Source organism: Canis lupus, chromosome 31, assembly GCF_003254725.2.
Source record: "Canis lupus dingo isolate Sandy chromosome 31, ASM325472v2, whole genome shotgun sequence".
Taxonomy (NCBI): Eukaryota; Metazoa; Chordata; class Mammalia; order Carnivora; family Canidae; genus Canis; species Canis lupus.
In genome coordinates, this window is record NC_064273.1 from 28524375 (window position 1) to 28538869 (window position 14495).

At 49.8% G+C, this 14495-nt stretch overlaps 1 protein-coding gene across 4 annotated transcripts in view; it reads left to right on the plus strand.

The window, feature by feature from the left end:
* The first annotated feature begins 277 nt into the window (after positions 1-277).
* Positions 278-14495, plus strand: part of IFNGR2 (interferon gamma receptor 2) — a 28999-nt gene continuing 14781 nt past the window's right edge. The window contains exons 1-2 of one of the 4 annotated variants that reach the window (XM_025449667.3): positions 278-449; positions 9982-10114. In XM_025449667.3, coding sequence (XP_025305452.1) covers positions 377-449; positions 9982-10114 — 206 coding nt within the window. In that variant the 5' untranslated portion in view covers positions 278-376. The other 3 variants (XM_049104640.1, XM_025449668.3, XM_025449666.3) reach the window with 3 other exon arrangements.

Genomic DNA, 14495 nt, shown 5'->3' on the forward strand with positions numbered 1-14495 from the left:
CCCCGGGGCTGTGCCGGGCCCGGGCGGCCCGCTCCGCGCCCGCTCGGGGAGGCCCGGGCCTGGGCCGCGGGGAGAGTCGGCGCCCACCGCGCGGGTCGGGCCGCCAGGAAAGTCCCGCGGCCGCGGGGCGGGGCGGGGCGGCCGGGAGGGGCCGGGAGGGGCCGGGAGGGGCGCGGCGGCCGAGCCGGGCCGTCCCGCCGCCGCCGCCGCCGCCGCCGCCGCCGCCGCCGCCGCCGCCCGGGAAGGGGCGGGCCCCGCTCTCCCTGCGCTCGCCATGGCCGCCGGGGCGGCGACGTGAGCCGCTCGGGGGACCCCGCGCCGGGGCCGGGCCGCTCCCAGAGCCGCGGCCGAGCCGGCGGCGCCGCAGCCCCGGGCCATGCGGCCGCCGCCGCCGCTGCTGCTGCTGTTGTTGCTGCTCGGCGGCCGCGGCGCCGCGGCGTCCCCAGCAGGTGAGCCGGGCCTGCCCAGCCCCACCCGGCCCCGCCGCACCCGGGGCCGCCCGGGGGCTCGTCGCAGCCGGTGGCCGCCCGAGGGGGCGCGGGGAGGGCCGCGGGGGCGGCTCTCGGGCGGCGCAGGTCGGGGGCGGGGATGCGGGGCGCCCGCCGCGGGTGTGGGGAGCGCGGTGAGGGCTGGACGGCGGGGAATTCCGGGCAGTGCCTGGGCGAGGAGCCCCCCCGGCCGGCCCCGGCGTCCCGGCCCCGGGTCAGCAGCCCTCCCGGGCCGGGGGCGCCCCCGCTGCCCCTGCGTGACTCGGGGCACCCTGCTTGCTGCTCGGCGGCTCCCGCCCGCGAGCCGGTGCGGCCGACGGCTCCGCAGGTCTCCGCGAGAAGCCAGGAAAGCCGGAGGCAGGCCTGGGGCAGGGGCGCCTCTGCCGGCCACGGGCTCGCCGGCCCGGCCTCAGTGTCCGCGGCCCCTGCCTGGCCTGGCGCGCCCTCCGCGGTGGCCCGAGGTAGGCGCGGGGGGCCCCGGGCTGCCTTCCTTGCGGCTGCGACAGGGGTGCGATTGATGGGGAGTGTGGGCGCCCTGATGGGGTCGGGCGGATGGGGGGCAGCGCTCGGGGCAGGACCCAGAAACGCCCCGACCCCCGGTGGCGTTGGCGGCCCAGAGTCATCGGAACCAGACTTTTGACCCCAGCTCAGCTCCCATCCAGATCGCCCCTTCCCTGGGTCAGCCTCCTCCTTACCCCCGACCACCAACTGCCCATACTTCTAAGCCAAATGTAAAAAGTTTAAGAGGACCTCAGCGAGGAAGGTGTGCGCAGGTTATCCTCTGTGTAGACATGTGTGTTTTTGGTTTGCTGCGTTCTTGCCCAGGGAGAGAGACCGTCATCGGTTGCGTAGCACTTAAATCGTGTCAAGAATTTAGATGCTTTGCTCAGGGTGTGGTTTAGGTTTGTTTCGTCTGCCAGCATCACTCAGAAAGGCTCTTAGATTCCAAATCTCCTGATGAGGGGAGCACACAGGAGGGTTTGTGCTCCTGGCCAAAGGGCTGTTTTCCTTTGAGACAGATGGATTTGAATCCTGACTTCACCCCTCCCGGCTTCAAGTCTTGGGCAGTCTCTGTTCTGCCCTCCCTGGGCCTCCTTCGCTTGCGATCCGGGGTTTGGCAAAATGTTGGTAACTGCCTGAGCTGCTGGGTGATGGGCTTGGTGGTGGTTCCATTATACTGGTGCTACTCCTCACTAGTGGTGGTCTGTGCAGCATTTGTTTGTGACTTGTCTGCCGAGAGTCTGAGGTGGAGAGAAGTATTTAGAAACTGCAATTTGACATTGCCCCAACACCGAAGGCCCTGTGTGTCTTTCTAGTAATTATCTTATAGTTTGGGTCTGTGTGATGCATCAGAAATAAACTGGTCCAGGGGTGCCTGGGTGGCTCAGCTGGTTAAGCATCAGACTCTTGATTTCAGTTCAGGTCATGAGATCAAGCCCCATGTCAGCTCCAGTGGGCGTGGAGCCAGCTTAAGTTTCCTCTCTCTCTACCTCTATCTCTCCTTCCTCTAAAAAAGAAGAAAGAAAGAAAGAAAGAAAGAAAGAAAGAAAGAAAGAAAGAAAGAAAGAAAGAAAGAAAGAAAGCTGCTCCTTCGTCATAGATCCTTTGAAAAATAGCACCATGTTATGCTAATCTCTTGTGAATATTTAAAATTCTTTTATAATAAACCATTAAAAAAACTGGGATATTTTTAAGAGAAACTCCTAGTCCAAGCACAGAGTGAAACTATTAACAATGGTTATATAGTAAATGGGTAGTAGAAAAATTTCCATGCTTTCTCATAATTTTCAAGTATCCTTCAGTAATCATGAGATTGGTTTTATGGTCAGAGGGAAAAATATGAATATCGAAAACAATTTTTTTAAAAAGAAAACTTATAGTATCTATGCCTTAGAGTTGTTATAAGGAGAACATATGTAAAATATTGGACCTGGTCTAAATTGTAGTGTACGGGAGGAAAACTTTTCCTTTTTGCCTTCTAAGTTCTGCCACTGGTCTAATAATTAAGTTGACAAGAGACAGAGTAATAGGAGGAAAACAGATTTAATTTTGTACCTACTGGAGCTTATAAAAATATGAGACTTGAAGAAGTAACCAAAATAGGCAGCTTTCCTGCCTGTTAGAGAAACAATGATTTGCGGAGATTTGACCAAACAAAGGGGTTTGAGTTGGGGTAGCAAATGAATGAAGAAGTAACAGAGGTTGTTTATAGAGCCTTGCCAGCCTTGAATTCCCTGTCTCTGAGTAAAGATGCTCTTTACCCTTCTGGTATAGGGAGGACACCTTCACAGGAGGAATTTATTTCTGGGGATAAAGAAAAGTCAGACTGTCCTTCTTGCACTGACTGTTTCTTAAGTAACTTTAATTCCAAATAATTAACATTTAAAAAAAATCAACCTGCCAAAGTGACATGTGGGGGGGCATATTTTGCTCTAAAAAAACTTTTTTAAAAGAAGATTTATTTATCTGGGAGAGAGAGTATGCAGGTGAGTTGGGGAAGGGAGAGGGAGAGAAAGAGTCTCAAGCAGACTCCCCTCTGAGGGAGGAGCCTGACACGGGGCTCAATCTTATGGCCCTGAGATTGGGACTGAGCTGGAATCAAGAGTCTGATGCTTAATTGACTGAGCCATCCAGGCACTCTTATATTAAGTGACTCTTGTTTGTCAGAGAGGGTTTTATGTACCCTCTCTGTCTTAATGTTTTTTGGCTTCTCCTCACCCACAAGGTGTTGGAGGTAAGATGTTCATTATAACGCCCCATCCATAGAAAGATCCTAAAGGGTCTTTGCATGTCAAGATTAAATGGTTGATTTTAATGTTAACTGTACTTTAAAAAATATTTTGTTTATTTATTCATGAAAGAGACAGAGAGAGAGAGGCAGAGACACAGGCAGAGGGAGAAGCAGGCTTCATGCAGGGAGCCTGATGTGGAACTCAATCCCAGGACTCTGGGATCACGACCTGAGCCGAAGGCAGTCGCTCAACTGCTGAGCCACCCAGGCATCCCTGTACTTTATTTTATTATCTTTGTGTGATGTATGGGTTTTTTAAAAAAGATTTTATTTATGAGAGAGTGAGAGAACATGAGCTGGGTGAGGGAGGAGAGGGGGAGGAGAGAGGTCAGGGTGATGCAGGGCTCAATCCAGGACCCTGAGATCATGACCTAAGCTGAAGGCAGATGCTTAACCAACTGAGCCCCCCAGGCACCCCTCTGTGTGTAATGTATGTTAACCAAAGAATCCTTTTGAGACCCAAGAAAGCCTATTCTTAAATATGACTTAAGTCTTAAATGCCTGGATCCAGGGTAGATCAGAGGTGATGGGCGGGGACAGGAAGGTGGCATGAAGGTAGCCCAGGAGGACTGTAGTTGTGAGATGCAGAGAACACTCTTCATACAGGTGATACCTGCGTTATCTCTTCTTACCATTAATGGTTTATGAGTTATTGTCCCATAGACCATGGAGAGGGAAGGGAGAGTGAAACTCTGTACATCCTACTATTATTGCGAACTTTTATTTTCTGGAGCTGGGGTGTCATTAAAGCCCTGGTGTCCACCTCCAGGGACCATATGAGTTCCTGTTGTTGTAACAAATCACCACCAACTTAGTGCCTTAAAACAACCCCAATTTATTATCTTACAGCTCTGGAGGTCAGAAGTCAGGCTCTGGGCTAAAATCGAGGTGTCGGTAGGGATGCGCTCCTTTCTGGGGGTTCTAGGGGGAGAATTGTTTCCTTGCCTTCTCCAGCTTCCAGAGAAACTCTGTTGTGATGACATTGGGTCTGCCCACATATTTCAGGAGAAGCTCTCTATTTTAAGGTCTTTTGATTAGGAACCTAAATTCCATCTACAACCTCAATTCCCCTTTACCATGTAACCTAATATATTCACGGGACACAGACATCCTTGGGGGGCTGCTCTTCTGCCTCCATCAGGGTCAGACTGTTGGATACAGTGCTCAGCATGGGGCTAGGCACCCTGTTGCTGGTCCCTGAAGGCAGGGTCTGGGTGACTGATTGCTACTTGCCATCTGCACAAGTAGCACATCCTGAGGAACCAGGTCACCCTGAAAGAGTCCCGTCTTAGAAATTTACTTAGCAGTGTCTAGTTTGCTTTTCATTTGTGGTCTTGCATTTGTCCCTCACTACAACTCCAGGAGAGATGGCACTGCTCCATAATTAAGGAGGAAACAGAGCCTTAGCTGGGGTGTTGGCAGGATCTGTGGCTGTAGGTTATAGGATCAGGATTCGAGCCTCCACCCTTTATCCAAAAGTTCTGTTCTCTTCCCACTGAGCTTATATGGACCACATTGACAGCACGCACTATGACCCTAAATATACTGACTCTTAGGAGCCAACCAGCTAAGTCACAGTCCAGAGTGGTTCACCCACTCCCTGCAACAGCAGAGACCAGACAGATGGGAAGACTTCAGCAGAAAGCCAGGAAGGAAGAAGGGAACCTAAGCTTTGCTTGATTTTTGAGTGGGTGAACATGATGCTGAGGACAAGAAATTGGTTATGTAATCTCTGGAGGAGAGCACGCTGCTGGGCTGCAGGCCAGTCCTTCCCCAGATCCTGAGTGCCTGCACTTCCCAGCGGGGGGGCTAAAACAGTCCCCAAATCCAGCAATGCCCAGCCTTCCTGGAGCTCCTCGCTCTTGCACTTAGGGACACTCTTGATAAACTGCTAGCAATGAGGAGAGGCATGGATCACGAGGTGCTCACCCTGTCCTCATCCCCGTGCAGAAAACCAGTTCATTCTCTCCACCTAACAACACTGTGGGGTCTGTACCATACCCATTTTTCAGATGAGACAGCCGAGGCACAGAGAGGTTAAACAAATTGCCCAGGGTGCCAAGGAGTGTGCAGCTTGGAACTCAGGCAGTCTCGTTCTGGAATCCTAAGCACCGTGGTGTAGACAAAGAACTCAGGTGGTAAACAAGCATCATTTGGACAAGTCAGGCAGGGACAGGGACTCCCAAGCCCTGGGCCTTTTACACCAGAAACCAGAGCAGAGACCCAAAGGGAGTAGGGGAGAGAGCCATGGCATAGCAGGAAAGAAGGTTCCAGAGAAGGAGCGGCAAGGGCAGGCCCTGGGTTTCCCAGGAACGAGGAGGGCCCCTTGGGGGTGAGGCAGCTCAAGGACAAGCCTTCTGAGAGGTGCAGAGGGCACTGTTCTGAGGCAATTGTTAACAAGTGGGCAGTCTTGGGTGTTTCATTGTGAAACCCTCGGTTTTAAGACTGGTTATCTCCTCTGAATGTGGTGAGGAGGGGATTTCAGGAAAGTCAAATGTCAGAGTAGAACCGTGGGTCACCCTCCACATCTTGGCAAAATGAAAGTTGAAGAAAGCAGAAGGCTCATCTGGAGATTCCATGTTTATGGGGAAGCCTTTCTTCTGGTCCAGCCGTCAGTTGCGGTAGAAGCCCTTCCCTCTTGCTCGGTCCTTTGGTACTTCCTTTCTTAGCTGAATATCTGGATCACGGATATGGGAGTGCCAGAAGAGATGGCTCCCCCCCCCCCCAACTCAGAGATGGGGAGATAGTGAAAGGCATTGTGACAGGCAGAGTAATGGTCCCCAAACATGTCCACATCCTAAGCCCCAGAGCCCATGGCTGTGTGACCTTACAGCGCAGATGGGACTTTGCAGATGTGACCAGGGATCCTCAGATAGTGAGATGACCCTGGATAGTAGGGCTCCGTAGGCCCACTGTGATCACAGGGGTCCTTCAGAGATGGAAGAGGAGAGTCAGACCAGAGAGGTGGCAGCGTGAATAGGCATCAGCCTATCTCTTCAACAAGTGGTGGTGGGAAAACTGGACAGCCGCATGCAGAAGAATGAAACTGGACTACTTTCTTATACCGTACACAAAAATAAGTTCAAAATGGATGAAAGACCTAAATGTGAGATAGGAAGCCATCAAAATCCTAGAGGAGAAGACAAGCATCGACCTCTTTGACCTCAACCATAGCAGCTTCTTACTGCATATATGGTAAAGGAGACAGAAGCAAACATGAGCTATGGGGACTTCATCAAGATAAAAAGCTTCTGCACAGCAAAGGAAACAGCCAACAAAACCAGAAGGCAACCTACGGAATGGGAGAAGATATTTGCAGATGACATATCTGATAAAGGGTTAGTATCCAAACTCTATAAAGAACTCACCAAACTCAACATCCAAAAAACAAATCATTCAGTTAAGGAATGGGCAGAAGGGCAGCCCCGGTGGTGCAGTGGTTTAGCGCCGCCTGCAGCCCAGGGTGTGATCCTGGAGAACCTGGATTGAGTCCCACGTCAGGCTCTCTGCATGGTGCCTGCTTCTGTCTCTGCCTCTCTCTCTCTCTCTCTCTCTCTCTCTCTCTCTCTCTCTGTGTCTCTATGAATAAATAAACAAAATCTTTTAAAAAATTAAAAAGAAAAAGAAATGGGCAGAAGACATGAATAGGCACTTTTCCAAAGAAGACATCCAGATGGCCAAAAGACACATGAAAAATGCTCAACATCACTGGTCATCAGGGAAATACAAATCAAAGCCACAGTGAGATACCACCTCACACCTGTCAGATGGCTAAAATCCACAACTCAGAAAACAACAGATGTTGGTGAGGATGCAGAGAAAGGGGAACCCTCTTACGCTGTTGGGGGAAACGCACACTGGTGCAGCCACTCTGGAGAGCAGTCCGAAGGTTCCTCAAAAGTTAAAAATGGGAGGCTCAGTCAGTTGAGCATCCAACTCTTGATTTTGGCTCAGGTTGTGATCTCAGGTCGTGAGATCAAGCCCTGCATTGAGCTCTGTGCTCTACGCAGAGTCTTGGGATTCTCTATCTCCCTCTCCCTGGAAACCCCTCCCCCTGTGCGATCTCTCTCTCTCTCTCTCTCAAATAAATAAAATCTTTTTTTTAAACTTAAAAATAGAACTACTCTATGATCCAGCAATTGCACTACTAGCTGTTTACCCAAAGGATACAAAAATACAGACTCGAAAGGGCACGTGCACCCTGATGTTTATAGCAACATTATCAACAATAATCAAAGTATGGAGAAGGCCCAAATGTCCATCGACAGGTGGATAGATAAAGAAGATGTGGTGTGTGTGTGTGTGTGTGTGTGTGTGTGTCTGTATGTGTCTGTGTGTATATGTAATGGAATATTGCTCCGCCATCCAAAAGAATGAAATCTTGCCATTTGCAACAATGTGGATCTAGCAAGAGTGTGTTATGCGAAGTGAATAAGTTAAAGACAAATACCATATAATTACACTCATGTGGAATTTAAGAAACAGAACAGGTTTCAGGAGGAGAAAAAGAGAAACAAACCATTAGAGACTCTTAACATTAGAACACACACTGAGGGTTGATGGAGGGGAAGTGGTGGGGGCTGGGCATTAAAGAGAGCACTTGTTGTGATGAGCACTGGGTGTTTTATGTCAGTGATGAATCACTGAATTCTCCTCCTGAAACCAGTTTTGCACTGCAAGTTAACTAACTAGAATTTAAGTGAAAATTTTAAAAGAAAGGGGCACCTGGGGGACCCTGTCGGTCAAGTGTCTGACTCTTGATTTTGGGTTCAGGTCCTGGTGATGTCAGGGTGGTTGGAATGAGCCTGTGTCTGGCTCTGCGCTCAGGGCAGAGTCCGCTTGGGTTCCTCTCTTCTCCCTCTCTGCCCCTCTCGCTCTTGCTCTCTTTCTCTCTCTAAAATAAATCGGTAAATTCTCAAAAAAATTTTTTTTAAGAAAAATAAATAAATGGATAGTCAAAAGAGAGAGAGAGAGGAGGAATCAGCCTGTTGTTGCTGAGGGAAGGAGTCAGAGCCAAAGAATGTGGGCTGCTTCTAGAAACTGGAGGACGCAAGGAGCTATTTCTCCCCCCAGAGCTTCCAGAAGGAACACAGCCTGACCAACATCCTGAGTTTAGCCCCAGTGAGACCAGTTTTGAACTCCTGACCTCCAGAACTCTACTAGAGAAATCTCATTGGTTTTAAGACACCAAACTGGTGCTACTTCATCCCAGCATTAATAGGAAACTGATACAGGAAGGAAAAGGAGGTCTCTGGGACTCTGATGGGTGCCCGGCGCTCACCAAGCCCTCGCCCCGGGGGCCCTGCACGGTGCTCCTGGCAGCAGGGCTCCAGTCCTGGGCTCTGCCCTGGGATATGCCAGGCCGCACAGCAGCCACAGCAAGCGAGGTGGGCCTGCCCTGGAGAGCAGCCCCGTTGTGGGCTGCTGCGGCCTGCCCACCGTTGGCCCTGGCTTTCGCCACGCCTGCTGTCAGTTGGCAGGAGTGTGGGGTAGCTGGTTGAAGAATGATCTGGAATGAAGGCCAGCCTGAGCTCCGAGCTGTGGAGACAGTGGGCATTCTGTAAGTAAACAAGTGGCCACAGACTCTTGGTTATGCATCCTTCCGAGGAAGAGCTGGCCAACTGGCCACCATTCTTCAAGATTGAATGCATTTACTGACAACGTGTGGTTTGAGTTTCCTGCTCTGAATTCTGGGACATGCTCTGCATGTTTTTCAAATCTTTCTTTCCACTCCCTGGGCGTTTCTCATTAATCTTTCAATCTCAGAGAAAGGTTCATCATGATTGTGTTTCCTTGCGAGAGCAAAGGCTCCTGTGCTTGCACTCCCCGGCCGAGTCCTGTGAAGTATCTGCTGCAGGGGCTGGAGCTGTGCCTTCCAGGTCACCCCAGGAAGGGGACTCTGACCTTGGCCGTGGTTCCCTGGGGTGGGTGTTACTTTGCTGTTTGTAGTCTTCAGATTTTACTGTGCCTAAGAATCAGCTGGGAAGCTTGTTGCAAATGTGGATTTCCAGGTCTGGGGGGTGTGGCCTGGGCATCTGCATTTCCAGCGCTGCCTTGGCGATTGTGATACGGGGTGGGGGTGGGGGGTCCTTGAGAAACACACAACTCTCATGGAACCCAAAGGACACGTGTCACCCTCCATGTGCCTTTGAGCTTTGCACACCTGGTTTGGGGCATGTGCATGTACCTGTGGAGGTGTATCAGACGCTCCCTTGGTATGAATGCATGTCTGGTACTAACGGAACTCTGGGGCTGATGCACGTCACGTGAGCACCGATTATCAGTGCTCACTTTTGGACCATACTGTTTTCTATCCCTTATTCCTGAAGGGGAAAGTGAGGCACAGACTCTCAAGTTAACCTGCCCACCAGTCATTAAGATAGGACAAGCATCCTGGTTGAGCCAGGCCCTGGCACCCAGGCCCTGTTCATAAGAACTGGAATCTGCAGGCAGAAAGGCAGCTCCAGGCCTCTCTTTTCTTCCACGGACTGTGTCAGTGGGGCCGTGTGTAGTCGAAGGTGGGGGTGAGGGGGACACACACGCCTAGCGATCCAGGTCATAACCATTTCTGCACTCTTACGGAAACAGAGCTGTGGGCATAGTTTGCTGACATGCACGTAAATAATTGTGATCAGATTTTCTCTTTTGACCCTCCCTTTGTCTCTCACCTCCTCCCCCTCCTCTCACTCTGCCCCTTTCAAGACTCCCTTTCCCAGCTCCCTGCTCCTCGAAACCCAAAGGTTCACCTGTACAACGCCGAGCGGGTTCTGAGCTGGGAGCCAGTGTCCCTGAGCAATGACTCGAGGCCCGTGGTCTACCAGGTGCAGTATAAATAGTAAGCCAGATCTTTCTGTTGTCATCTTTATGGGGAGTGGTGGGGGGAGCCCTGGGGTCAGCTGCTCGAGCCTGCATCCTGGCAGGACGGCCTGCAAAGCCACTGGAAGCAGGTATTCCCCCTGGTACCTGTAAACTCTCCACGGACAGAGACTTCACACCCTCCCACCCACACAGGGGCTTAGACAGCACTGGTGCCAGAGCCTCTGCTGTCTACCCACATGGCTTCTTAGTTGGGTGGGAGACTGTGCTCTCATTGGTTTCGGGAGAGGCTCGTATAAGAGGGCTTCCTGTCTTGAAAGGCCAGGAGGCACCTTTTAGCCTTCATCTTCTTCAGGTTTGAAAATCTGGTTTATTGAACCTGATGGGCCAGCTGTGGCCTACCGAAGAACATGTTCACTAAATCACTACTAATTCTCGATTTCTAAGGGGATTTTTGCATTTCGCACATTATTCTGGCCCCTCCTTCTCTCTCTCACCCCTTTTTACAGTTGATCATCATTTGGTGTGCAACAGAAACATATGGGAAGAAGAAGAAAGGCAAACTCTTAAGGCCTCAGTTGTTACGTGTTTACCTTGTTACACAGGTTAAGTTACTAAGTTAAAAATGATTGGCTAAGTCGTTTTATTTTACCAGTTAAACAAAATTTAAAGAAATGGTAATGCTCAGTGCTTGGGAGCGCATGGTTGATGGAGATGGTGCTGGATGAGGATTAGTTAACACGGCTGCGCTACAGCAGAGTCATCTGCTGTACATCCAGAGTCACAGAAATGCCCACGTCACTTTTCCCCTACGCAGGTGATACAAGCCCCCATCAGAAAAAGAGAAAAAGGGGAGGGGGCACCTGGGTGACTCAGTTGGTTAAGCATCTGACTCTTGGTTTCGGCTCAGGTCAGGACTTCCCAGTTGTGAAATTGAGCCCCATGTTAGGCTCTGTGCTCAGTGTGGTGTCTGCCTCAGGTTCTCACTCCCTCTCACCCATGTGCTCGCGCTCTCTCTCTCTCAAATAAATAAAATCTTTAAAGAAAGCAAAGCAAAGAAAATAAAACCCCCTCATATTCATGAAGATATACCTTGAAGCCTTCATTGTCCATCAGCAGAAAAATGCCAAATCGTGTCATGTTAGCTAGTAGTTGAACATTAGGCAACTACTAAAAAGGATCATTGTGTGTCATCCGGTAGCAGTGGCAACCGTATAAAATTTGGACTGTATCTCTGGTCAACAACAGGGAAGGAACCTACAAAAATTACAGGCAGTTCATGTTAGAGGAGTGTGTTTCCAGACGACTCCTTTCTCATCTTGGAATGTCCACTGTAACAATATTTGCTTGATAAAAATACACTCTGAACCAGAGTTTTGGGGTTATCTCTGAATTTTGGTTCTCTGTTCCTCAAGTAAGTACCAGTAATCTATAGTACGTGGACCAGTTCACAAGGACCAGCTACATAATTTGTGGGGCCCAGTGCAAAATGAAAATTGTAGGGGGGGTGGGGGGGGCTTTGCTCAGAATTACTGAGAAATTCAAGATGGTGACAGCAGAGCATCAAACTGAGCACCTCTTCCGAGCAGGCCTTTGTGTCCCTGCATGGGTCACACGCCCACGAAGAAGCTGGCCCTACTCAGCATTGAGTAAACATGATATTGTGGAACCAAATAAGGTTTCAGTAACAGGAAATCACAGCTGATACACCGACTGGCATTCCTTAGCCTTGAAGGGGGAAGTACATCTGTGGGTCTAGGGAGCGCCAGGAAACAGTGGAAATATTCTAGTAGAAATATTCCTTACAGCCTTTGACAGTTTCCCATCCCAGATTAGCATGTTTACTTCATTTTCTTTTCTTTTTTCTTTTTTTTTGGAAGGCATTTTGGAGATAGTTTTTTCAAGGCTAGAGGTTGGTTTTGGTGAAAGAAACAAAAGATGGGGTGACGGTGAACGTACCTATTTGGAAGAGTTGAGGGGTAACGAGAAACTGAAACCAGGGCTGATCGTGTTTTCTTTTCCAATTGCTGATTCGATGATGCGGGAGGGCCTTTGCTCTTGTTTTTGTTTTTCAAGACTTTTACATGTCGGGGATGTTTCAGTGACATGAAATAATTTCATTTTGAGGCTCATGGGACTTCAAACTTTTCCATCCCACTTCTCTACAGTAAAGCATTACTGAAATTATAAAGGAAGGTGCCTGTCTTCTGGTAGTACAGGAGCCAAAGCCAAAATACTCTGAGCACTGTGGGAAAATTTAAAGTTTAAATCAGGGATTGCAGATAATGTAGCCTACAGGCTGTGTGTGACCCTTGGTGTTTAATTTTTTTTTTCCCCCAATTAGTGCCAACATTAAAAAGTCTGGAGATTTCACTTTTAAAAACTTGACTTGACCAACCCGGTCTTCTGAAAATGTTTCTTTTCTTTTCTTTTCTTTTCTTTTCTTTTCTTTTCTTTTCTTTTCTTTTCTTTTCTTTCTCTTTTCTTTCTTTCTTTCTTTTTTTACTGATTTTAACAGCAATGCATGTTCTTAACAGAAAGGCGAGACTACCCAGAATTTAAAATTTAAACAACCTAGTGCTCTACAGCCCAAGGATAATCTCTATTCTCCTTTTAGTGTTTCTCTCTCTAGACTTTTTACTAAATGCATGCACTTGGTTTGACAATGTGCCGGTGCATGTGTAAAACTGAAACAAAACTGGGGTTACACTTCTGGGTCCTCCTTCCTTTTTTTTTTTTTTAACCAAACATAGTTAATTAAGTGTAGGAGCACTTTTTCTCATAATTATCTCTGCGTAAACATTTTTACTGCTCGTTTTATTGTATGATGTGTCAGACATGATGTATTTAACTCTTTCCCCACTTGCGGGTGTAGACAGTCCCCAGTTTGTGACTGTTGTCGGTAGTGGCCTCGTACATAAATCACCCGATTGTTTTCTTGCATTTGTAGCAGAGGAATTGCTGGGTCAGAAAGGACACTTAGTGTTTTTGGAAGTGATCCAACAGAGGCTGAACAGCGAAGTCCATAATTGTGCAGGTGTTGAACAAATGATTCACATGGTGCTTACTGGGCACCAGGTCCTGGCTCAGGCACTTCGCTCATGTCTGCTGGTTCAACCTTCATGATACCTCGGGGAGGCAAATACTACAGTTGATCCCCATTTTATAGATAAGGGGACTAAGGAACAGAGAAGCGAAGGAATTGGGATTTGAACCCAGTTATCTGGCTCCAGAATCCATTTGTTCAACCACTATGCTGTGTGCCCTCTCATGGTGAGGGCTGCTTTCCAAATGAGATAATTTCAGGGGCAGAGGCAGGTCGTGATGGACCCATCATGGAAGGGAGCCAGTGTGACTCCCTGGGTGAGACCCAGACTGCCCGCCTAGCAGTAAGAGCCCTGGACAGGAGGCCAGAGTCTGGCTGTGAGCAGGGCCACGCTCTTGAGGCCGTGTTCACTTAAGTGGAACCAACATAACCTTGTTTCTCCCCTTTGCAGAGAGGTGGAGAGGCAGCCTCCAGAACGCAGCTTCCTTTTCCACTCTTCCCCCTAAAACCACGGTCATGTGTCAGCTCTCATTTAAATTTGAATGGCTTGTCCCCCTGTAGGCCCCTTTGGGGAGAAACATTTTTCAAAAGCAGTTCTGAGAAAGGGCCAAGTTTGGAGGAGAGAAGAGGATGGGGAACAGGAGTGGTCCCCACTGGTAAATGGGGAAGTGAGCCTTTGAAATGTGGGGAGCCTTCTGCCCAAGTTCAACAGCTGGGGTCTTCCGGGAAGCAGGTTAGAGTACCTATAAGTATCTGTAGAACTTAAAAAAAGAATACAACCCACTTACTCTTGCTGAAGCACACCGCCAACCTAAGATGGGGGTGCCTGTGCTTGGGGATCTCTCTCCCGAGTAGGATCTGGGCACCCAGCGCTTGGCGGTCATGTGAGTGTGGCAGGCATCTTCCATGGAAGCCCTGGGCACGCATCCTGAAGAGGCCTTCATCTTGCCACTTGCCACTTTGACAGAAGAGTCCCCAGTCGAGTCAGAGGTACACTTAGAAGCACGTGTGATGCGTGAGAGCCAGTGGCAGTGATCCTCAGCCTCATCTCTTCCATGTACCCTGGTCTTGCTTTCTAGGCCAGAGCTGCTGTGTGTGTTCTCTACAGAGAACACTGCCTACTGCCCCCCATTGAGGTTTCTAGCAGCCACCTCCCTGGTTTTCTCAAGTCTGTCACCTAAGGACAGAGGTCAGAGGGGATCCCTGGGTGGCTCAGCGGTTTAGCGCCTGCCTTTGGCCCAGGGCGTGATCCTGGAGACCCAGGATCAAGTCCCACGTCAGGTTCCCTGCATGGAGCCTGCTTCTCCCTCTGCTTCTCCCTCTGCCTGTGTCTCTGCCTCTCTCTCTCTTTCTC